The sequence below is a fragment of the Sphaeramia orbicularis genome, chromosome 16 (genome assembly GCF_902148855.1).
Source record: "Sphaeramia orbicularis chromosome 16, fSphaOr1.1, whole genome shotgun sequence".
Taxonomy (NCBI): Eukaryota; Metazoa; Chordata; class Actinopteri; order Kurtiformes; family Apogonidae; genus Sphaeramia; species Sphaeramia orbicularis.
The window spans coordinates 29128800-29155590 of record NC_043972.1 but is presented as its reverse complement, the minus strand read 5'-3'; the positions used below and the strand labels follow the sequence as shown (position 1 = coordinate 29155590).

Sequence of the window (26791 nt, the reverse complement as noted above, 5' to 3'; positions counted from 1 at the left end):
GCTGTGCTGTGCTCACGGCAGAGCAATGTGTCTCATAATGGTAAAGGAAAGATACAGCTAACGTTAGCTAGCTAGCTATGTATGTTTTTAACATGTTTCCCCCAGCATGCCATCAAAACTTAAATAGACTGTAACCAAAAGCAGCTCTAATGAACTAACATTGTGTAATAATGTTAGTTGCTGTCATGAGTATCCTACAGTATTAGCTCTGTTGTTGAAGTGTCTGCCTTTCTACTATCTACACACAGTAATGGGTAAAGTTCCACCACTAGAACATATGGAACAGCATAATGACAATAACAGTAGGACATATAGCGTAGTATAGCGGGTACAAAGGCAGCCACTACAACAGAGCTAATATTGAAGGCTACTTATGACAGCCACTGGAACAGAGTGGCTCATAGTAGTTAACCCAGTCTAGCCACCTAGCTAGCGTTTGGCGGTGCTAATGTGCTATAGACACAAACAGAGCCAGTTCTATCTGTAATATCAGGTCCATCAGATCCAGGCTCTGTCTGGAACCCAGCTGAAACCATGGTTGTCTGTGAAGAAGGATGGAACTGTTGTGTGCGACCACTGTACGTGTAAAACAGGGTTAAAAACGAACAAAAACGAGAACATTCAGATCAAATTCGATATTAGCCGCTTTGCTGTCCATTGTGCAGTCCGGCACTTCCGCCGTCTGTCATGGCGCTCGTTTGCGGCACAAACAGAGCGTGGCGTAACATGCAAAGGGTCAATACATTAGAATAAAGTGCTCTTAAGTTTTGCAAAACATTATAATGATGATTTTATTTCATTTTTTAATATTTGAAAGTAGAAATATAGTCCCTTTACCAAATGTTTTCCATAAAAATGTTGATCTTTATATACTTTATATATCTTTATCTGTATATGCTAAAGACATTGTTTTCTTCTCTGAAACAGATTTTGCTAACTCTGGGGTTAGCAACATCATATATGATATAGTGGATTTTTTTAGATCAATACATTGGGTCAACCTCCATGTAAGAAAAATCCTATCAAACTGTTAAAAAGGAACAGTAGTTTTGATATTTTGGCGTGATCATAATAGCATATGGTAATGCTCTTAAGAATTTTTCAGTCTAAAATACAACTGAGGTACTGTAAGGAGTTAATATGACAACAGCATTAAGTAAATCAGAGGTTAGTGTGACCTCCCTTTGTACTTATCATGTCTTGAACTCTTCTGTGCAGACTATGAGATTTACTGCACTAATCTTGTGATGTTTTACAGACTGCTGATGTCTTACATTAACTTGGAGGCAGTTTAGAAATCATATTTGCACAGAGCTTAGACTTCGTCCCCATCTATTGCAATCTAGTTTCATTTAGGTCCTCTTCAAGTCCAGTGTGAAGAAGGAAAAATTATTATAAAAACCAAATCTTAAAATACACTGGAACCTTTCCTTTTTGTTTTGATGGTGATAAGTGGCAGCATATTTGTCTTAGCAATAACACTGAATTAACTGGATTTATACTTTTTCCACTGTATTCATGGAAAACCTCCCATAGGTATTACCATGATAGTGTTTCTTGCATCATAAGAAACATTATCATGCATCGTGTCTGTAGTTCGTCTATGTGTGAATACCTCTGATTTTAAGGTTCATAATTTTTTATTAGACTAGGATGGTGTTCTTGCAGAGAAGCTTGCCAAATAAATGCATGGATCTAAACAGAGTGTTATGGAATATAGCTGATGTGACAGCATGTAAATTAAAGTGTGAGGTAACTGTGAATTTACTTTCCTCAAATGATGATCAAATTAGTGTGAAACAACCACATAAAGCCACATTGGCTTGATCATTAGTTCATGGTGAGAAACAAGGATCCATGATACATTTTGCAGCAATTCATGCATCAAATCATCATGAGTCATGCATTAGTGAAGGTGTATGATTTGTACCTTCAGTATAGGGCGTTAAAATGAGCCAGAATACCCACATTACGGACTTGTCTGTTTTTATTTTGCAATGCACTCAGCCTTATCGTATGTGATTTGTGTAGAAAGGCAGACTACCATTTAAACTGCATTTCATCCTTGTGTAATTTCTTATATATGCTCTTCCATTTCTGCAAAATTAACATAGTTGTGGATTTTATGCTGATACTTTTTTGCACCTTTGGTTAGCAGCCATGCAGAATATTATAGCTTCTTTCATGAGACTGCACATGAAGAGGGATCATCCTGCAGACTCTTAATGTTCAGTCACTCTTAAGAGAGATTTCATACTCACATACACACATCCCTTTCGCGCACAATGCAGCAGAGAGATAAGTGTTGGGGGAAGGCATCGCTTACACAGGTAAGCGCAAGGAAAGGGAGAAAAAGGCATTAAAGCCACTAAAGGACAGCAGTGAGTGGGGGTGGAAGAGAGGCAGGTGGGATAAAAGAGCAGAGGAGAAGGCAAGGGGATAGGAGGAATGAAGAGGAGCGGGTTTAAACCCAAGGATAAGAAGAGAAGATGTGATAAAAGAGAAGTGTTCCATGAGAGCAGCAGAGGAGATAAAAAGAGCGGAGAGGTGGAAAGAAAAAGGCAGAGTGGATTTGGGTTAAGTGCTATCTTGGTGAGCAGAGTCATTCTGATACCAATGAGACACAGACCACATCAAACGACACGTGCTGCGCCGTCAGATAGACACTAAACACACAGACACACACATGAACACACACACACACCCTACATGTACAGTAGCTATCTTGTGGTGACAACACAAGCCAGCAGTTGTCATCCATAAATCCAGAGCTTTAGTGGAACTACTGTAGCCCGAGTACTCACAGAGGAGTGAGTAAAAGGCTAATCTGAAGAGAAGGAGGAAAACAAGGCATTAAAAAGAGAGGGAGAAAGGAAGGATTGGAGAAGAGTGAAGAGAATGATATAAAGAAAGTAGGAAACAAAGACGTAGAGGATAGAAAGGATGGATAGAAACAAAGATCATGGATGAGAAAGAGGGGAAAGCATGAGGAGAGGTATGAAGGGATAAAGAGGGGAGGAGAAACAACTAAAATGGAGAAAAGAGTGAGAAAAGAGTGAGAAAAGGCAGAAAGCTCAGAAAAGATGGAGATGAGAAGAGATTCAAATAAAAAAAAAAGAGGAAGATGACTGGAGAGAAGAAGGATAAGGAAAAGTGAACGTACAGAAAGTGAGCAAAGGGCTTGACCTCAGAGAAAACGGGATGAAAAATGACAAACATGGAGGAGAACATGGAGCCAAAGCAGGACGTGCAGAAAAAGCTGAACACAAAACAAATGACGAGAGGGGAAAAACAAAAGAGGAGAGGAAGTGGAGCAGAGGATTGGACATTCAGCATTTACTCATCTAACAGGAATCCCTGTTAGCTTTCACTGCTGCTAATCCAGGGAAGACTCATCCCTTCTCAAAGTGGGGCGTCATACCACGCCTGTATCGCTGTAACCCAGATAATTCCTGTTCATACTGGGCTTCCAGTTAAGACTTTGCTGGTTCTTGCTCCCTACAGAGTCATGAGATTACTCCAGATTAGCGTCTTTATGAAGCGCCTTTGAGTTAAAATGGAGCTGTGCAGAATGAGAACATGTTAAATATTGTTTTTGAAGCGATTCTACAACTTTCTGGCTTGAAGGGGTTGGTAATTTTTTTCGTTAAGGCTTCAGTGACTCAATCTATTTACCGCAGCTAAATTTTGTTGCTAAGCAGTCATCGCCAAACTTCTGCCAAATGACTGGACTTGCATTTAGTACCTGGCAAGATGCTTATTCAAGGCTCTGTCAGGAGCTGTTGGGGGCTTGCTGATTCCAGTGGTATAACTCTTTCAGATGAATGACTCTGGTTTGTGGAATATACTGCGCTATACATGAGCACACTGCAAGTTTAGGGGAGAGTTAAAGCCGTCTAGGCCTGGTTTCTAACTACAAATTATTTTACTGAGACGTATATAGAGGGAATAGAGAAGGATCTTAGATCCCAGACTCAGAGAAAGGTTGAGTTTTAATTATTTTCTGCTTGTATGAAGTAAAACAAGCAAGGCGTTGCCTGTTTGTGAAGAGCCTCATGTTCTCTCTCCTACTGTAGCTATTGTGTCCACGTTCATTAATCATAGTTGCTGTCTCTGGAATTACCACCAACTTGTCAATTTTGACATGCACTCGCTGCATAAAAGAGGGTCACATTTCCTTTTTTTTCTTTCCATTTTTAGAATAAATCAGTGTGTATGTGTGTGAGGGAGTGTTCATTGACATACAAAGCAAAGATCAAGGTATTCAAGGCAATTTCCACCCTGTTATTAGTACCCTGCCTGCCAAACTTAATTCACCTACTATCAAGCACGCATTAAATGATACGAGAGTAGTAATCTACCCTGCTCTATCATAGACTTAAATTATTCATAGATTCTTATTGTGCGGTGTAATTACACAGTTTCATTCTATGCATTTTGAGTATTTGAGAAGTGGCATGGTATGGTTACTTAACACTGTGGGTAAACTGTAAAACTCAGAAGAGCTGTGATGTCAACGGCATCACGAAACATTGAAAAATTCACTTGACAACTTCAACCTGATTTTTCTTTTGGCTTCTTTAGGAGCTCTGACTTGTCATAAACTTGTGAGATCATACCATGACTAACGTTTTTTGGGAGGTCTGGTGACAAGTTGTAACAAAAATAAAAAGTCATAGAGCGATTCACTTCTGAACAGTGATAATGGATTTACACAGAGAAAATATATAATTTAAAGGCAAAGTATGTGACATTTTCCTCCAAAAATATTATAGACTTAAAATAATCCTTCGTAGTCTTCTTTTCTGACTGTTCTGTGGCGTTTTCCTTCCCTTCAGAGACCCTGTCCTCTGCCTGTATTTTCTATTTTGCTCTTGTTTTGTGTTTTTGGGACGTGTCGACCTTTAGGCAGTGAGTCTTTATCTCCAGTCAATAAGGTCGTTGCAGTATGCATTGGTGGAACAATATAAAAACGAATGTCGCTTTTCCACTGACAGTATCGGCTCGATTTACCTCTACAAACCACAGCTGTTTTTAGCGTTTCCACTGGATTAGAACAGGGACAAACAGATACTATCAGATACTATTTCTAGCAACATCTTCACTGTGAGTCCAAGTGAGTCCAAGCAATACTATGTAAAATCTCGCAGATAGGTCAAGGTAGAATCCTTGCAACGCCAATACATTTGCATTATTATGTTGCAGCATGGCACACAAACACCAAGCAAATGCTAAATCAACCAAAAATATCAAAGTAAATTTTCAGGTAGGCTCTTATCTTGATAAATCAGCCACAGATTGAAGCTTAAACCACTATATTTGTGCTTGAAACAATCTCAGTATCATATTTTATTACAGAAATTATAGCTTACAGTTTTAAGTTTCATCCTCCTCCATTGTTGTGTCAGCTGTAAAATGACATCACAGATTATGCTACGTGCTGTAATGACCAACTGCAATGAGAGAGGAGTACTATAACTGCAGTGGAAATGTCCCCTGTTGGTGCCAAAACTGACCCAAGTCCAGGATAGTTGAGGCGAGTAGAGCTGAAATCACCAGATCTGTAGATGAGCAACTTTGTGCTTTGGCTGTATTTGCTTCTGGAGTGTGGGTGTATTTATTTATGTAATGTGACAGAATCAGGAGTTAATGTTTTCCTTGTCTGTTTCATGGCTTTTTTTTTTTTTTTTTTTTTTCCACTGGGCTTCTCCATTCAGTCTATTCGTCCTGTGTTTGCTTAAAGAGGAGGGGTCAAGCTTGAAGGGTTATACTTACAGACACAAGCAGGAAATGTTGCATACGTTGTCTTCAGATATAATATATGCAGAAATATGTTATTTTCACCCATTATGTAGCTTAACCCAGATTCCCCTGAGTAATTCATTAAATGGTCGATGCAGAAATGCACAAGCAAACAAGTACATTCTCATACGGAAATTATGAGAATAAGGAGTTGTTAATTTCTTACACCTGGAATTTAACAACACATTAAACAGTACTGTCGGGTCATGGCCTCAATGGGATTTTCCTTTTGAGAAAGATGGATGTCTATTCTCATCATCGAGTGAAAATCCTTCACAGTACACCTCAGGTTTGTCACCATCATATCACCTATTTATTCTGTCCTTAATGCCTGATGTTCCTCACACACTAACCAACAGGTTGCCAGTGTTTTATCCCTGGCCCTGATAATAAACTACAGTAGTGAAAAACACCATTTGGGAACACTATTGTATACTTTGTGCTTAAACTAACAGAATAATATAGTAAAATGGTGATATGTGTCATAGACATAAGGGTTATGTCAATGACTTTTGTGTTCATCTGAGGTGAATGTAGTATTCCACAATACTACATTCTGGTCTCTGTGGTTTCTTTCTGTTTCTAATGTTTACTTGGGCGCAGCTGTCCTTTCATTTCTTTGTCTGTAGATTTTGGAACAGTCAAATTCTCTTCTGCTTCTCTACTACCTCCTCATCTGAAAAAAATGTGCCGTCGAACTGTGTTTGTAAGAAGGTTGGACCGCACACACGCATACACACAAACACTCACTCTCAGAGAATGGCTGCTGTCACCATCTTTAACAAAACACAGCAGAGCAGTTTTTAGTGACAGGCGGCTGCAAAGTATAGCGAGCCATGGGTTTTGTTGTAAACCGATCATTTCTCCACAATATTGTATAGATAAAGAATACACAGGCACTCACACAGTGTCACAAACATCTGCTCTTTGAAGTTTTTCTTACTGGCTTGTGAGAGAAATTTCAATCATCGCTCCTCTCATCACTTTCCCTCACAATGTATCCCAGAAGAGGATTTGACTGGAAATAGTGTCTTCTAAATCTGCACCTTCTTGAACTTGTTTCCAGCTAAGTTTAGTTGAAACAAACTCAAGCTGAGTCATTTGCCTCTCTGGCCTGTTTTATGTGTTGCTCTCATGGTTTCAGGAAGCTTTAAATTGGCTTTTACCCGTCCTTCTCTCTCTTCTCCTGTCCATCCACTCACTATTCCATCTTCTGGGGATTTTCAGGTTTTCTCAAAACAGTTGCCATCTTGTCATGTTCACATATGGGGTTTGGTGGCTGGGGCCTTTTTGATAAACATCATTTTTATCCATCAGCATTTGCAAAACCTCACTGGTGTCTTTGAAGGTAATTCAAATATTTCTGATTGGCTTTCAGTTCCAGCTCCGAGGAGGCTGCGCTTCAAAGTGCTGAGCTCAGACAAACTCCTCATTTCATGGAGGGAGCCCAAAGGAGACTTTGACAGCTATCTGTTCCTCTACAGCAGTATCCCAGGTGAGAGTATTTGTGTTTTAAATACACCACACACAAAACAACAAACGCCAATGCAAAAAAAAATGGTTTTCCTGTAGGAACCCATTATGACTCAGATTTTCTGTCTGTCAGAAGGGATTATGTAATTTGCTTCTTATCAAAGCTCCTCTGAGGGGATTACACTCTTGAGAGATGTGGAAGACTCAAAATTTGTCCAGCACCTCTGCCAAGTTTGAGACAAAAGAGGGTTTTTTTCTGCGTACGTGGGGCCTGTCAGCAAATTTGAAAAATAATCTGATCGTACCTGCAGTGGCTCGTGATGGAGTTTGGACCCGCACTGCTGAACGACAGCAGCGACAACAGCAGCCGTTCATTCAGCAGCCTTAAACGGCATGCTCCCTGTGGTCATGATGGACGCCTGAAACCCTGCTTTGATCCTGCAGCCCGTCAGTCGTCAACCACAGGCCGCGACCCCTCCTCTGTCTGAGCATGCACTGTACAGTCAGTAATCACCCTAATTACCATTGAAGTCTCCTTCATCATGTAATCACAGTGCACCTACTGTACCTTCACAGCTATCCATCTCCTTCACATCAATCCTTTGACTGATGCCGCCCCGATGCCTTGCATTTGTTCTGTATTAATGCTGAGCTGAACACTGCAGACAATCCCTTCACAGCCGTTGTAAAAATGAATAACTAGGACTGAATAAGCACTCTGTAACATAAAACTTGTTTCTCGCAAACAGCCTTTCGCGAGAAACGCCTCGCCTGACAATTTCTAGCTGCCTCCGACAGTTGAAGAGAGAACAAAAACTGAAATTTATGGCCACTTCCCTTCCAGTGAGGACTGAGAGTGCAGCAAGCCGCTCACTGGCATTCAGCAAATGCACTAAAAAAAAAAAAAAAAAAAAAAAAAAAAAGGACTTCCACAGTGTTCTTACAGTATCTATATGCCGAGAACTGATGATTGTCACAGTGTCATACCGGTTGAATAAAGCTCGAGTTTGATAAAAAGAAGGATCAGCACGGAAACCATTCCTAAAATGATGCCTTTTTTCTGCCTTCAAGTGCATCTGAGTCAGATGAGGTGAACGACGGGCACAGTGGAGGCTGTTAACACCGGTAGCGGCCCTTTTGTTGAGACATAAAGCACCATTTTAGATCACAAAGGAGGCTGTCAGAGTGGCAGCTATCCTTTCAGTTCAGCATAATATCCTTTTTCTCTTAAGAATTTACCAAAAAAAAGGACAGATAGATAAGAATTCAAGTTTAAGGTCAAATGATTTATTTTTGCTATTACCATCAGCTAGCTGAGTGTTTTCTTTCTGTTTGTGATCAGCTTTATCAGGCTGTATCCTGCTACATTATCTCTGTCCTCATATTGCATCATTAAACTCTTTAACTACAGCTACAGTGCTTTGTCCTGTGGCTTTACTCGCTCTATGACAATGCATGAATTAAGCTAAAATAAGCATTTATTGGACGCGTCTTCAATAGCCTGCCAATTATCCTGAAATACAAATAGTGTGGGTTTGCTGGGTGTGCACATGTTTGTGTGTTACTGTCATTAGCGCTGCCAGATGTCTATATTTACTCCCTTAAATCTCTGGAGACAAAGTCAGAGCTAGCACGCGACTACTAAAAAGTTCAGATTTTTACTGTATGTAGCTGCAACTTATTGTCACAGTGACGTTGCAGCCAATTAGAGGAATAATATGGTATTGGAAAGTATGCTTGCTTTTATGCACTGGGAGAAGCAATGAGTGGTAAAAATAGGTTTTAGTGTTACAGCAGAAGTGGAGGAAATTAATTCAGGATGTATCAGAAGTGTTATGAAATGTTTATATGTGTTTTTCTCTACCGTCGTTAATATCTGAAACAGCTTCACAAAACCAATACTGTGAAAAAAAAAAGTCTCCAGCGTGTGGTATGAATTATCTTTTAGTGTAATTCATAAATATTCAGACTGAAATGTGTGTGCCCTCTGATTATTGTGCCAGGTCTGCTTTATATTTGCATGAAGATCAAGCAGAATGCCACAGAATTCAAGCCAACTTTTGATATTTACTCTGGTTTAAAAATGACCCCGACAACAGAAAGTGACTAAAGGATCGGTTGTTTATTCACATTTTCCAAATATATTTAATTAAACTTAATGTGGAGAAATTATAATTTTTAATGAGTTTTCCACTGTTGTGTCAAGCTGCTTTTGAAATGGAAGATTAAAGATGAAAAAAAAAAAGGATTTAGCTGCGTGAAAAGCGACTGGTGCTCTCATTTCTCTGCAGTAGTCGTACGATGACCCAGTGAATGGCAGTCGTCCAGTCTGGCTCCTGATGCATCCTGATGCGTGATTGACAGTAGATTTGGATTCCAGGTTTTGGTTTCTGGTAGGAGCACTGATCCGTGCAGCTACCTCATCTGCCCTGGTGTCCCCTTCAGTAGGATTTATCTGCTCCCTCCAAAAGGCGTCATTAGTCATCACCCTGCAGGGACAAAGGACAGAAGAGCTGAGGAAGCACACACTCACACACTCACGCCTTATTGATGTGCGGATTGATTGCAGGGTCAAAATTTAAATGGGTTGATAATGTGACCTGTTGGCCTGATGGGGATTAACTGCTGAGGAGAAAGGACACAAACACATACACGTCCGTTTGTTTGTGAGGGTCGACACTATATTTCAGATGCTTATACTTTTTTTTTTTTTTTTTTTTTCCAAAGTCAGAACTTGTGTGCTTCACTAAGGCCGGGGGCATTCAACTCACAGCAGCAAATGACCTGATATCAATGTCTGTTTTCTAATTTATCATGATCTTGTTACAATCTAATTTTACTTAATTTTCAGAAAACCAGTAAAATAAAGTTGTAACATTTACATAATCTGCTTTTAGGCAATTTTGGTTCTTCATCATCATCTTGTTTTATAGATGGATATTTGAATTACTTTAACCCATAAGGACCCAAATATCCACCAACATCCAAAAGCATCTACTGATCTAAACTCTTTAATAACTTCTGATCCATTAATCCTATCAATACATGTAAATAATTGGTCTAAAATACAGTTTGTCATCTTTTCATGGTCATCAGATATGGATGTTCAGAGGCTCTGTAGTGAACGTGGAAACACCGTCATCTTTTATAATATTGATTCACCTGTAAAACCCATGGAGTTGGATCAATGACAGTGGATGGAGACATTTTGCTTATGTTCAGTTAATGATATGTTTTACTGAAAAAGTCGCTTTGTCTTAAGTTTTCTCTGTTTTTAATAAAATGTAATCAAATCAAATGTAATCTGATGATTAAAGTACATGATCAGTGGATTAAAATGTTGGAAAAGACCTGATTTTCACTGAAAAAATGCAAGATAGAGAGGACAATAGTATGATAAATGGTGATAAATCCCTTAAGAATGGTTAAATCTGGAGAAAAATTAATTTGGGAACTGCCACAAAAGTAATACTGGGTCCTTATGGGTTAATTTGAGCAATGAAGCCAATTTACCTCAGTTCGTTGACTTAAACTGACCCAAATAATAATGAAAAAAAAAAAAAAAAAAAAAAAGCTGACCAACTTAATGAACAGCAAGCATACAATTTAATTATCCTTAACATTTGCAGCACTTGAGCAGAAACGATGCCGTAAAACATTAGTTCTGCATCTCTAAAAACATAAATCTCCCCTAGCCCCAAATAAAAATGTGTCTCTTAAGAAAGATGTTGACAACAAGACTGATTGATTTTTCATGCACATCCCTCTTTATAGCCTTTATTTATGAAACCAGGGGAATCCTCATTTAGATCTTTTTCAGCAGGGACCTTGCCAAGACAGCAGTGCAGACAAAGTTAAAACAAATCAAGACAAAACAAACAAAAAACTTACATACATGACAAATAAATAAAATGCAATCTTTAGTTATGTACAATAAAAGCCCAAGATAAATAAGTAAAAGTTCAAGAATGATTCCAGAGAAAAGTTAGAAGTAACCGCATTGACCAAGAATATTATTTTCCTGGACCTTTAAGATTAAATACCCACCAAAGTAACAACTTCTGACAGTTTCAGGTCCTTCTGTAAATCATTCCATAAAGGGTCACATATTGAACATATAGATCATAGACATAGTATTTTATACAATAACATTCTCCCAGAGCTGCTGATATAGGACCTGACACTTATAGACTTTTATTTTGTCAAAACCCTGAAGCTGAGTTTAACTTTCACCCTCTGAACCAAACCACTGGTCTGGATCACATTAAAGCAGCACTAAACACTAAAGCATGTTTTGGAGCTGTAAACAGGATTATATGACTTAATTGTGATGAAACAATTCAATGCTGATGAAAATGGAAAAATTGATAAACATTTTAAAATATGCATTTTATAGGTTAAAAAAATGACTAAACTTCCCACTTTCTGCTCCTTTTTTTTTTTTTTTCATTTTCCCAAGATTTTAGCATTCCGCAAAACTATATATTATGAGATTTGTTGAAGAAAACAGGCCAGTGCTAACATCTCTAATCAGAGGTGTTGAGTTAGATTCTGCCAAGTTTGACTCATTTTCCAAAGTGTTTAGAACCATGACACAAGGTAGAGATTTTGCTGCATGAAACTGCTGCTTCGAACCGTTAATTTGTTTATTGTTTTGAATAAAAAAACACTGCATTAAAACACCACAGTGACACATCACAGGATATAGAACTGCTGTTTTTAGATTTAACAGCACTACAGCGCTTCAGTTCCCCATAGGAAAGGCCTGGATGAAAATTATTGCATAAGTAGTGAATATCTGTATATTTATTTTTAGGCAGCCTTTTTCAGATGGCAAAAGCAACAGAAAACCTCTAACTAATCTTCTCAGAGCCTCATATGATTCTGGAGAACAACCTTGTGATTTTCTGACTAATGTATGTCCCTGAACTCACATTCACACCTGAACATTCAGACGCTGGGCACCACACGAAACAGATTTCCATTTTTAAAGCCATTTTCAGAAACATGCAGCTCAGAAAGCTGGTAAAGTTACACTTATATGTTTTTATCAAACTCTTCCAAAGCCTTTGTCAACATGTGTATCTGTAGCTTTTCATACAAGATGTTATTTTGTTCCTCTTAACCTGCCATTTTTGTTTGCTTCTTGCAAAAATCACAGTTCCATTTTGATTCACACACGTCACCCTTTGTAAAATCTGTTTATGTATCGCTGCACAAACTTTTCCTCCTGCAAAATAGACTTTTCGTGCCAAATCTTGCAATAAATCATGCAATTAAAAACAGTCAGAGGGAAATACAAACACAAATTCCCCCACAAATGTTAGATGCAGTGAATTATTGGATTTATCTTGAATGTAGATCCTGCAACTGTCCTTGTAATGATAATATGTTAAGTCGATTCATTTGAAAGAAGGAAGATGAAATATACCTTTCTGTTTCTTAATTCTTCATCTTATAAATATTGTTCTTTACTTAACTTGTCCCTGGCCACCTGTAATTTTGCACAACTGGTCTAAACCTTTACCTGCTAGCTCAGAAAGGATTTGTGAATAGAAAGTAGAACTAAATGAACATTTATACTTTGCAGATAATCCATTCGAAAATAAAATATTTAAACCTTGGAGTATTTTAATAAGCTGTTAAGATGAATTAACTTTACACAGCCTCAGTCAAGATAATATTTTGCTTCCAAGCCACAAGAAATGAACACCTCAGATTAAAATAGTACCTGTGTCGATGTGTAACCTCTGCTCCTTTTCTTTTCCCCCTGTGTCTCTGCCTTTTAGGTGTTCAGAGGGAGATCATTGTACCGAAATCTGACAGTAAGGTGTTAATAACAGACTTCAGCCCGGCTAAAGATTACGCTGTCAGTATCATCGCTGTCAGTGGAAACCAACAGAGCAGACCACTTCAGGGCAGATACAAAGGTTGGATAAAGCGTTTTATTTTACGTGTCTGTTACATTGAACTTTGCTGTAATAACTCCGCCTGCTCAGACTGTTCTACTGCACTTATATGTACATCTTTTTCTCTCCTTCCCCTCAGTGTTTCTAATAAGCTCCTGTCTAATTTCCGCTCCCCTTGTTTTCCTTCATTTCATTTCAGTTTTTTCTCCTGTCGTTCTTTTAACTTCTTTTCTTTCGTGCTCTAAGATGTACTGCTTCCTCATCCCTTCTTCATTTCCTCCGGTGTCTTCTCGTTCCTTTGGTGTCCTCCCCTCACCTCACCTCTACTTTTACTGTCCACTTCCTTGCTAAAATCTACTTTTCTATCCTCCATCCACTTCTGAAAGGTGAACTCTTGAGTGTTAATGTATGCGTATTCCTTATCATACCATGTATTTCCGATAGGATCTTAAGAATTCTCAGCTTTCCATTCTTTTCAGTTTTACAACCTTGTGATTTTCTGTTTTATCTGCCGCAGCTGAAAGAGGTGAGGCTAGCGGAGGAGACAAGACCGAGCCCCATAGGCTGACCGATTCAGTTGTACCTCCTGAGGATGCCAATGAGATCTCTGGAGGTAGGACAAGGACATATGAATACAGTTTCCAGGAGCGGAGGCTATGCACAAATCCAAGCTTACATAAACGTATAAATAAATTGAATAGCGCTGAGTAGGGCTGTACTTAAAGAGTCCTCCAGCCTGTTGTCATAGTGATATTTTGAGGTAGGAAAAACAGCCGCTGGTGCCATCTGAAGCGCCACATCCATAGCCCGGAGAGACAATAATTTGATCCTGGTCCATGTCCATTTGGATCCGACTGTGAAGTGTTTCCTCCACGCAGAGTTCGTGTGCGACAGTTAACAACAAAATCCACCTTTTAAAGCAATACAGTCACATGTCAGCCTGGTGGTCCACTTACCCACCAAGCAAAATAAAGATGCCAAATCCATCCACGCCTTACTGCTGAATCATTCATCTCTTAGTGGAAGCTGTTGAGCACACACAAGGCTGAGTGATGATAGAAGAGACTACTGATATTAGGCGATGACTGACCTAAACTGCTCACATGTGTTTGCATGGTTACTGTTTATCCGAGCGTCTCTTCCACATCAAACCCATCTGGCTTTCTGTCCCCTCTATGTTACCGAAACCAAAATACCCCTCCAGTTAGCAGCCTCAGTGTTCTAATATTTAAATGCCTAATATTTCAACCTCAGTTCTGTGAAACATGAGCAAAAAAGGAAGGCTTCTTTTCTTTATTGAGTCTATGTGCAAAGAAACATGAAGCCCGCTATTGGCTGATTTCTTTACCATAACTAACTGCAGGATTCTTTGGCTTGAGAATGACAGATCATTTGTTATATTATGTATGCGATAAAGATGTGGCCGATCACTTCTAGGCTTGTGCTTGAATAAAGCTCGTGGCCGAATTTAAGACGCTCTAAGTGTGTCTGATGTGCAAATATTTTATAAGATTTAAGAGCCACTTTCTGTGAATTTTCCATCGCTTTACGGCCTGAAACGTATACAAAGACAGAGTTTCATTACTTGGTTGGAGTTTGCTTATTATTTAAGCACACTTGCTATAGGGAGGTTTTTATTACTCCTGTGTCTCTGTGCACAGGGCGACCATTTATCATGTGGCTAAGAGAGACTATGGGGCCTCCCAAATATTCAGCAAGTTGTGATTATTGAATATAGTTTAAATAAGTCCAAACTCCATTTACTTCTGCTTCTACATGTCATTATTTTATGGACTGTAACCGTTATATATTATTTGCAAAATATAATTTTATTCCATAATGCTACATGTGCACTTTTTTATTTGCTGATGGAGCAAGAGAGAGAAAAACATGCACACGAACAGAAAAAGCAAGAGAGAGGGAAACGGAGAGCATTATGGAGCAATTAACCATGTTATACGACTTATGTATAGACATTTTGCTTCCGCAAAAACATGATAAATAGGCTCTTAGGTGCAGATGAAAATGCAGCCATAGTAAATCAAAGCTATATTTGTATTGATTACAGATTCTGGCAACTCTGAATGTCCCCATATGAGACTGTATTACCTGCATATCCAGCTGGGAAACACAACAGATTCTTTTAAATGTAGCTAATTTAGTTGTTTTATTTTAATTCACTGTTTAATACTACCTACAAGCTCCCACTGATTTCAGATCAGGCCGCACAGTCAAATTTCAGCATCATAAATCATGCTGTGACCTGCAAAAATGATGAAACTGAACCATTCTTAGTTTTTGTTGTGAAGAGCCAAAGTTAGTTTTAATTTTCCTGTTCCTCAATCATTGGTAGCAACACGTGGAACTGCAAGCTGATTGTTTTGGTTGTGCAGCTGTGCATGTGAGCCAACACATCTGGAAATGAAATGATTATAATCTTTTCTTTAACTCTTTAAGACCTAGAACTATTTATTATGGCCCCTTCTAAATGATTTTCTCTCTACATTTGACCTTTCCCAAGCAAATTTGTCTCCATTTTTTTAATGTAATATTATCCTTTGCACTAGTGACATGTTCAGGGTGTACCCTGTCTTCGCCCATAAGTACCTGGAATAGGCTCCAGTGACCCACATGACCCTAGTGAGGATAAAGCAGGTTTAGAAAATGAATGAATGAATGAATTATCCTCTGCATTTTTTGCATGGTGGTACACTCGTGCCTCACTGCAAGACGGTCCTGGGTTCGATTCCAACACCAGTCAGTTGGAGTGGGACCATTCTGTGTGGAGTCTGCATTCCTCCAACCACCCAAAGACATGCACTGATAGGTTAACTGGTTAATCTAAATTGTCCATAGGTGTGAATGTTAGGGTGATTGGTTGTTTGTCTCTGTATGTCAGCACTGTGATGAACTGGCGACATGTCCAGGGTGTTCCCCGCCTTCCCCTGGGATAGACTCCAGCGACCCCCGCGACCCTAGTGAGGATAAAGCAGGTTCAGATAATGAATGAATGAATAACGAATTTTCGTTTTTTAGTGACAGGCAGGTATTTTCCAATAATAAATGTATTCACCATGTTGATGAAGCTGGGTAAATGCAAGCATTGTTTTGTAAAAATGGTGAAAACTGAAGAAAAAGTGATTTTTGCAGCAAAATAACAAGCGTCAACAATTACTGTCATCTGTCAACCTACACTGGTGTTTATTGGTGAATCAAAGGATGATGGTGTTCACTGCGGAGCCTCTGAATGTCCAAAAAAGACAGATCTGCAGTCACTGAAAAGCTGAGAAACTACATTTCACCTGAATTATTTCAAAGTATTATTACAGGTTTAGTGGTTGAAAAGTTATTAAACATCAGTAGATGCTTTTGTTTACCTGTAGCTGTGGAAGTTTTTGAGTCTGAGGATTATTTCAGAAATCTAGAGATCCTAATTAGCCGTGCATACATTTATAAATAAAGATGATGTATTTCTTCAGGCATCTTCACAACGTTTCTAACCTTAAACTTTTATTCAACCCAATCTGAAACCATAACTTCATAAAAATAAACCCCATCTCATTAAAGTTTGGATTGCTGATGCATTGTTCTTTGTCTCTGGTTCCCCATCTCCCCGTCGTGTGCTTCCTGTCAGTAGGCAGATTGTTGAGCTGATTTCCGTTAGTGTGTCGTTATCAGAGCCACTCACCATTCTCTGCGACAGAGGTGACCTTGATTGCTGTTCAGTCTTGTACCTGTTGGGGATTATAATAATATCCTGCCGTGCCTCAGTAGATTTTGTGAATGTACTGTGTGTGTGTGTGTGTGTGTTTGTGTGTTGTAGCTATCATGACAAAGACTCATTGAATCCTTGGGTGTCTCTTGTTGTCTTGCTATGTCCTAATGTGTGACTGCTTATCTTTCTCCAACTCTTTCATGCTGTTTCTGTGAGTAGTTTTGTATCACAACATACTATCAGTGCCCAACTGCGCTACAATAACATGGTGCTACATATTGTAAAGTCTCCTTCTGCTTGTGTGCAAAGGTAATCCAGTCTGTCAGTTGTTTGTTCCACTGTGTGTTGTTCCAGAGTGTGTTGTTCCTTTTTCCTTTCATTAAAACTGCAGCTCATGTTCTCATCTGCTCCCCTGTGTGTTCCTACGTGTGTGTGCGTGTGTGTGTGTGTATGTTATATACATTAGACACACCAGTTACACATCTAATATTTGCAAAGAAATTGCTACCTTTTACTTCAGTATACTTCCAATTTGACAAGAAATTGGATTTTGCTCATAGAAAATAAACTGTAAAAACTAAATCACTCTATTTTCAAGCATCAAAAACTTTTACCATTTTCATTTTTGCACCTCAGCTTGGTCAGAAAATGCTGAAAATTTAGGACGCCAGACAAAATGTACAGTACAGCAATCTAAACCTTTTTATCTTCCGCTGCTCTGTCTGTGTCGTTTTTGTACAAGTGTTGAGCGTGTTATTATGTGGTTTTGAAGCTGGAGGAGAGGGCTATTAGTTAAAAGAAGTGTCATAGAGCTTCTTCCACTCACAGTGAAATAACTACCTTTAGTGTCCTACAGTGTTTCAAAGATACTTTACAAATTACTTAAATGGATCTTGTGGAGTATAAGCAAGGGGTGTTCTGAACTAAATACACACCGTCCACCCCAGCAGCTTTAAATGGAGCTAATTTCCTGTCTGCTCTTGGGGTGTCATTAACAGAGTCTGGCTCGAAGCAAAGAGTGACAGTTTTAAGAGGATCTTTTACCTTGGTTTGTGTTTTGTAGTCTGTCCAGGTTTCACATATTGATGTCAGTCATTTGGAGGTCTGTCCCCAAAAATGTCGATGATCCAAATCGTCAGTCAAAAACCCCAGAGTCACGTCTTCACATTGGAGAGAACACAGGAGTATTTTTTACAGCCTTTAAATCAATCTGGGCATCCGACTCAGCTGCCAACTTCGGAAAGATGTGAAGAGAATTCCTTTTTCTTTTTTTTCACCCTGCATATCAGTTTCTGAGTTTGAGCCTCTGACTTTTTTCCTCTTTTGCTGTGTCACTGTCTGCAAAGAAAATGAGATTTAAAAATCCAGACTGTGTGCAGAGTGAAATAGCAAACAAAAATAAAGTGTTCTTTTATCTGGATGAGCTGAGTTTGACAGCCTATCACCGTTTACACTCTGCATGCAAAATGCTATTAATCCACAAGTTTAGTTTTATATTAGCTGTTTTGCAGCACATAGGAATGCAAATCTGTTTTTTTTTTTCATAAATAAATAAATAAATAAATAAATAAATAAATACAGAGAACACAGATAAATGTCTGATTCTTTATTGTAATTAGTATGAATTCCTTGGGACACCTACCCCTGTTTCTCTCTGTAAGTTATAATTGAACATCTGTGGAGTTTCTTTCTAACTACTGTTGTAAAGTAAGGGGCTTTTTTTTCTTTGAGTATAATAAAAAGGATAAGCACAAAGCAACAAGAGAGAGGCAGTGTTAAAATACCAGTTTCCACCTGTAAACATGCATAGACCAATCCGCCATAACATTCTGACCACTGACAGGTGAAGTGGTAATAATGTTGATTATCTTGTTGCAATGACACCTGTCAGTGGGTGGGATATATTTTATATTAGGTGGAAAGTGAATATTCAGTTCTTGAAGCCTTGATATGTTGGAAGCAGCAAAATGGGTAGTGTAAGGATCTGAGCGACTTTGACAAGTGCCAAATTGTGATACTTAGACATCATGCAGCATGTCAAATTCTTCAGGTTTTGTTGGGTGTTCCAGGTCTGCATCGGTTGGGACCTGAGGAAGGAAAAGAGGAACTCAGTCCAATCAATCCCTTGTCATCACATTCCTTAGACCACTTTTGGTACATACTAATCATCACAGACCTGCTTCAACCATGTCAGCTTTGAAGACTAAATGGTCACTTGCTACATAATATATCCCCCCCACTGACAGGTGTCGTTGTAACAAGCTAATCATCATTATTACCACTTCACTTGTCATTGGTCATAATGTTATGGCCGATATGTACAGTCGCAGAAAAAATTATTAGACCACCCCTTGTTTTCTCCAATTTCTTGTTCATTTTAATGCCTGGTACAACTAAAGGTACATTTGTTTGGACAAATATAATGATAACAAAAAATAGCTCATAAGAGTTTAATTTCAGAGCTGATATCTAGCCATTTTTCATGGTTTTCTTGATAATAACCAAAATCACTTCAGTTGTTACATCAATATCTATGGAATTGTACTGACAAAAACAATGCTTTTAGACATTCCATGTTTTCTTTCCTGCTTGTTTTAGTCACATGATACACACAGGAGTTAGTGCTTGATTGCATAACCATTGTTTTTCATGGTCTAATAATTTTTTCCGGACTGTATGTGAAGGAATCAACAGCAGGTTCAGCTACTAGCATGTTTTTTTGAGAATCTGCAGTGGAGAGTTTTGTTGTCTATGAATATTCTTAAAGAAAACTTTTAAAGGGCTTATATGTAGAATTGGTGTTTCAAACTCTCAACAGGAAGGGAAGTCATGTACCAGAGCTCTTCTAAGGCTACCACAACAACCAACATCTTAACACTATGTATCCACAGACTGTACTGTACACACTGAATAAAATAGAAAAAGCTTGCAGTTTAACGGGAGTTTTCTCCTAAAAATAAAAAAAAACTTGCAGATCGATATTTTGACAGTTGATAAAAATAACAGCATTTTATTTTCTTCACATGCTGTGTCAGCTGATAGTTTACGTTATAGCTCTGTTTGTAGTGAGAAAATAGCCGCAGTAAAATCTGAAATTGGCTGCATTTTGTGAACTGATTGTGTGGTCAGTATCTGCAGTCAAGATCTGTTTGGAATAGTCAAAACAAGGTCAGAACTGTCACAGTTTAGTCTGAACTGTGGATCAATAAATCGCAAACTTAGTGAACTTAATGGCATCACATTATGACTTAATACCTTCATAAGCCTCATAGTCAAACTCACCTGTGTTGAAGAAACTCTGATTTTAGCATAAAACTATCACTTTGTCACTTTCTTTGACTCTAGAAGTTGCTTCTTTGTGGTTCTTCTTCTAAAAACTCTGAAGATAATTTAAACTCATATTATGTTAATGTAGAAATACTACATATAGCTCATTTTAAGGCTTTTAACTCAAAGGTTGGTAAAATAAAATCGCATGCTTTTCCCATGAAAACAGTGGCACTACAAGTTAGATCTTAGAGTTTAATTATTTGCACAATGCTGAATGGTTGCACAATATAGAGTGGCAAGGCAGAAATGTCAAACGTTCACGTTCCGCTTGTTTCTGTCACTTTTAACTGTGCCAATAAAAGACTCATTGGGCTCTGTAATCTACTGGCTACATGTACAGTAAAGTAGGGATCTGACATTTATTCGTAGTTTTACAGTCCAAAGTGTCAAAACGTCAACATCTGCTCTTCTCAGTTTGGATGGAGATAAGCAGGCAAAGCGAATACTGTGTAATGGTATTATATGCTGGACCAAATGACGTCAGTTCATGCCGTTACCATCTTTCTTTGTGTGGTTCACTGGTTTCAGTTTGGTTTTATCACCTATAAACGTTCCAAAAGTGTTTTCAGCAGATTTGTCCAGTGAGGGAACACTGATCTCATCATATTCATGCATGATATTTATATTAAAACTTGGCATGTGAGTTTTTCAGTGACAGATGAGCTCAATGTTGTGCAGTGCAGCACAGGGGATGATGATCAATACTTTATTAATATCACAGGAGCCTAGTAAAGATAGTTAGTGGGCAGTGAAGGGTAGAGCTGAGCAGTTAATCGAAATAGTGCAATATGTAGCGGAGCCAAGTGCAATAAACAAAAGAGCTGCAATTTTTTGCAGCGGTGAAGTGTGTCACAACCTACCATTGTAAATGAAGCATTGTGGATCTAGAGATACCACAGCATACAAAATCATATCAGACTGAGAGACTTGGAAAACTTTAATGTCCTGCAAGAGGCAATTTGTGAGAGCAAACAGTAGAGAACAGATCATGTAGATGCATTTAAAAACACATTCAACAACGATTAATGGCACCTAAAGCTACCACAGTCATCATTTCAGTCTGTGTATCAACTGCACAGATAGAAGTAAATAAATTATATGTGCTCTACCATCCCCCCTGTGCATCCATGTAATTTCCATATTCTAGTCTCTGCAATCACCCAGATTCCCTTGACTATCTCAATTTGTTAACTGAGGTATTGCAATCGGAATGAATTAGTTATTGCAATATTTGTTCTTATACCTGGGAATCAGTGTAAAACTCCAACCTAAAGGGAGTATTTGAACCTCCTCTGAAAGTGGACGATATGTACCCGTGCTGACCTTAACTGTCCTCTCGATCAGCTTGGTCAGATTCAGGCGGTACAGCTCAGTCTGCTGCGCCCTCACAGTTCTCCCACAGGTCGAAACATGCCTCTTTGGTGCGGACCTCAGCAAAAATATACTATTTCAGTGACAGTAAAACGTAGAAATTATCATTGTGGGTCATATCACAACTGCAGTATTGGTCAAAATAATGGCAATATGATTTATTGAAGGTTGTTCAGCCTTGGTGAAACCAAAACTTTCACTTTATGCACTGGGGAGCATAGAAATCCTTGTGCAGTCATACAGAAATTTACTAGTCAATGGGGATGTACAGTCAAAAAAGTGAGTAAAAAACTGAACTAGACACAGAGAAACCTCTAAACAAAAGGACAGGTTAGAATTAAGATATTTAACGAATCCTTTAAGAGATAAGATAAGATAAAATAAGATAAGACAAGATAAGATAAGATAAGATATTCCTTTATTAGTCACACAAGGGGAAATTCCAGATTTACAGTCCAAGTGGAGTGGAGCACAAACAAAGCACACAAGAGCAAAAAAGAGCAAAATCAAAAATAAAGACAAATCAAAAAGGCTATAAATACTATTTACAGCTGTGCACATGCTGATCTTGCCACAGGTTGGATAGGGGAGATACTCATAGGTACACCTATACACACCAGTGGCGATTTCTCATAGACTGCAAGGGTAGCCCGGCTTCCCCTAAAATTATGAAAATTAAATGATTAAATATGTACAGTAGTGTTGACATGTCATTGACTGCAAATGTGTTAGAACATGTTCATCTCAAGGACCAGTTCGTTCAGAATCAGCTTTATCACAAATCATCGGACTCAATGTTGTTCACTTCTCATACATTCCTGTTGCGCTGTTTTCTCATTCAATCTCTGCTCAGTGCATTTGCCCGTAGACACCCGGCGTCAATGAGCTTCAATGGGACTGAGTGGAACAGTTTTTTTCATTGCCTCAAAACTGGACGGTAATTGGATAAATGCCACGATGTTGTCCCGCCCCCGGACGCCCACCGTCCCTGGCGGTGAATGGAGCTGTGGGCGGAGCTCGGCCAGGCTGGACGCCAGGCTTCCACATGCTGATTGGAGGATCAGTTGAAAGGCTGAATCCTGTTTGATTGACAGCTAGTTTGAGACATACTCCTTCACTTGACAGAGTTCAGTTTAATACCGTGAAATTGAGAGAGAAACCACCACGAAATTACTTGTTCATTTCTTACACTGTAAATAAAACACACTCATTGTACTTCCTTGTTTCAATTTAACATAATTTCAACATTTTCTTGTTTAGTTGGTACGATACGACCATTTTCTTAAAAAGGAACGGAGGACTGAATTTATGTTTAAATAACTTGACTTTTTTTTTTTTTGATGTAAGCCGACAATGAGCTTCCCCTCTCTGAAAGACAAGCAGCCGCCACTGATACACACATATCTACACACATAATTACATATATAGACATGTATGCAGATTATACATATGAGTACGATTTATTGCGCCGAATTTGTACAGAATTATTTGGAGCAGTTTCGGTTTTAGAGCCTGACAGCTGCAGAAATGAAAGACTCAGTTACACAAATGATTTGTTTATTAATTATAGGTTTTATAGGTGTTGCTTCAGTGCATTTTATTCTTTCACTCTCTTATCTTTAAGTGTCATTTGATCACTAAATGTCCTTCCATAGTCACTCCATTTAGTTTCCCTTTACTGCAAACTGTCCAATAAAAGTTCCATATTTCAAGTTATATTATACTGTAGGTGTCCTTCAGATAATAAATCCACAATGATATATTTGCGTTTCATTTTCCTCTGCATTAATAGTCAGCTGTTACCGCTGCTTTCATCCAAAATAAAGCCAGTAAGGAAATCTGCAGCCAATTGCAATAAATATCTGTGTTTTGCTTATCAAAGCAAGAACAAAGCCATTAGTACCTCCCTCTTCTGAGACCGTAATATATTTTCATTGGAAATTGGCCCCAAATAACATTTCCTCAAAGATAATAGCCATTATTTGGACAGCTGTGTTATAGTAGATCAGAGGACATCTGTGTGTGTACGATAGGTTTGTTTATGACTATTTGTTTCATATGTGGGTCACAAGCCTCCAGTAGTAAAGCAGATGGTTGTCCCTCTGTAGCTGAGGCCATTAAGATCCAACAGATAAGGTACGCATGTAATTCTGTTTTGTTGGATGAACCACAGAAGAAGAAGAGCATTCCTGCTTTATGTCCTCGTGTTACATGATCCTTTCAATGGCTTACAGTTTAATGTTGATTTATAGAAAATAAACCAATATTTTTTAACTGTATTACAGTCTATGTTTATATATCATTGCCCTTAATCTACATACCATCCCTTAGATACAAATCCCATATATCAATATAATAAAAAAACCTTCATCTTGCAGAACTTAGTAGACTTTTATATCAATACCAATCAACTCAATAAAAATTAGAACTCGATGCCAGCAGCGTACACACAAATGGGAATCATTGGCCAATAAAGGGCAAAAGCATCTCTCTCCCTCCATGCTACAGTGCCCTTTTAGTGCCTTAATGCATATTTCCTAATAGGATGTGAGCACAGCGTCGCCTCTTTCACTGGCGTTCTGAAGATTTAAACCAGCGTGCACACAGACTGAACCCAGGAGACTCCCATAGTTAAAGTTGAACCAGAGGCCAATGAGATTCTGTTGACATTCACCACTCTGGTACCAAGTGAGAGAGAGTCCTGTGGTATCCATCACCTGTGCAGCAGGCAACAAGCACACACCTGGAGAGACAGTTTTCTGTATTTATGGCCAACCTTAATTCCTATCATAATCATTTATTTCAGCACCAGCGCTGTAGGTTTGTACATGCATGTGATATGTGTTTGTGTGTCTCCATATATCACCTCAGTAATCCCAGCGTTAACATTCACTGAGGCTAAATCTCCCCTTCTCTTTGTGTCTGTGTGCAACAGTCTCGTCTATATATTAGTGTGGGTCTTCTCTTATTTGAACAGAGAATTAACATTTGTGGGCTAGAATTGATTCGTAGCCTCACTATTCAGTTAAACCCATTTTACTGAAAACAGAGGACTCATTAACAACTGGCTTCCATCTCCTCTTTATAAATGGTACAACCGGTATTTAATCCCACCTTAAATGACTTTGCAGTAGTCATTGTCTATACAGCAGGAGAAAATCGCATACCAGAACACACTTAGGATTACCAAAGCCCCAAATCAGTCAACACCGTGTTTCTACAGATTGTCAGTATAAATTGTAATTGTAAGTATAAAGCTCATTGTTTACACACATTTGTGTTATGGTGCCATTAATTTTACTTCTTCAAATAATAGCTCATAGCCAGTTACTTTGACAGTCAGCCAAAACAATACTCTGTCTTATAATCTTCATATGCTGCACCAGCTGATAGTTTACATAATAGCGCTGTTATCTTAGCCCTTTTTTTTTTTTTTTTTTTTTTTTTTTTTTAAAGAAAGAAAACAGCCACAGTAAAACCACAAATCACCTTTGTTTTATTTTCAGCGTGTGTTGTCAGTAGCTGCACTAAAGATCTGTTTGGAATCATCCAAGAAAGGTCAGAACTTTCGCACTTTACTTTGAACGGTGCATATATGAACAGCAAACTTAGTAATGATAATAACATGACATAATAAATTTATGCCTTCGTAAGCCTCATAATCAAACTCATCTGTGGGGAAGAAATGCTGTGATTATAGCATCAAACTCCATTCTTGTCATTTTGAGCTGTATCCAGTGGTGACAACAACAGTGCTTTTAGCTTTTAGCACTTTTTCACTTCATTTGATTCTTGTTTCTTCGCAGTTCTCATTTCATTTCGGCACTTTTTGACACTTTGGTCAAAGGCATTGTGGCATTAGTTTCCGTCACCATGGGAGACTGGCAAAGTGACTCACCACTCCCTCTAGTGGTCACATAAATCACCTGACTGTCAGTATGAATAAATTCATTGGTGTCTTTGACATAACTTGAAAGCTCTTTACTCTAAACACTCTTATAATAATTTTAAATTACCTTTTTTTTTTAATATTTGAAAGTAGAAATGCTACATATGGCGGTGTAATGGTGTAATGGTTAGCACTTCCACCTCAGTCAGCCTTTCTGTGTTGAGTTTACCTGCTCTCTCTGCATTGTGCAGGTTTCCTCCAGTTTCCCCCACCATTAAAAGCAGGTGCAAATAGGTTAATTCTCCTGTCAGCACCACGGGCCAAGAAGAAGAATCTTCATTTGTTCTGTACATATTTTACATGTGGACATGCAACACATCGAAATTGATCCTCTTCTTTAAACCCATCACTAGCTGAGCATGCAGGAACCCACCACACACTGCTCTTTATATGTGCTATGTGCTAAAGGTAACAGCTAATGTTAACACTAGGTACTGATGTTAGGTACTGTGTGTATTAGGATGGCTAAAATGCAGAGGACATTTTTCCCTACAGGCATAATAAAACAAGTTAACCTTTAAAACTTTATTCACCTTTTTTAAAGATTAATGTTGCGATTTTTATACTGTACTCCTCTTCATGTCCACCTAAAACTGCCCCTAAAGGACAAATAAATTGATTTTAATACTGTTGGTAAGAGTCCAACTGATCACTGGCAGGGGAGGTAAACATAGGTCATTATCTGTGGTTTATTTGTAGTTTAAGTTGTGGAACAAAACTAAGAGTGGACTTTTTTTTTGAGGTTGAGGTGTGCTCTCTGAGTCCACTCCCTGTTAGTAATGTTATCAGTTCCTTTGTATGAATTTGACTTCTGTATCCTTCAAGGTGAGTGCAGAGGTGGTGAGAAACAGTAAATCACTGCTGAACTCATAAAAGATCTAAAATTCATGTTGTAGATGATGTGGGAATGAGTTTCAGTATGAGTAGATGTGAAGGACTATAGGGGTATTAAAAGTATGACAAGTGAGGCGGTAAAGAACATTCTCGAGGTAGAAAGTAAGACTAACGTCACACTTTGACAATGAATTTAACACTGGTTCTATCATCATGCATTTTTGATTTATTTTGGGCAGTTGCCAGATGTTAAATTATGTCTTTTGAGCCAAGTTTAAGAAATATTATCCTCTCATGCGGTGAATGTATGTTCAGAGACGATCATTGCTCACGTTGATGTGTGTGGGCTCTGTTCCGGCCAAAGTTCTGTCCTTGTCCTCCATTAAGGACTGAGGGTGGGGGGGTTGT

At 38.5% G+C, this 26791-nt stretch overlaps 1 protein-coding gene across 2 annotated transcripts in view; it reads left to right on the top strand.

Moving 5' to 3' along the window:
- col14a1a (collagen, type XIV, alpha 1a) overlaps positions 1 to 26791 on the top strand; it is a 204882-nt gene that overhangs the window by 10913 nt on the left and 167178 nt on the right. For both annotated transcript variants that reach the window (XM_030157539.1, XM_030157538.1), the window contains exons 3-5: positions 7181 to 7297; positions 13065 to 13205; positions 13702 to 13797. In XM_030157539.1, the coding sequence (XP_030013399.1) occupies positions 7181 to 7297; positions 13065 to 13205; positions 13702 to 13797 (354 nt within the window). The remainder of the gene's footprint in view (positions 1 to 7180; positions 7298 to 13064; positions 13206 to 13701; positions 13798 to 26791) is intronic.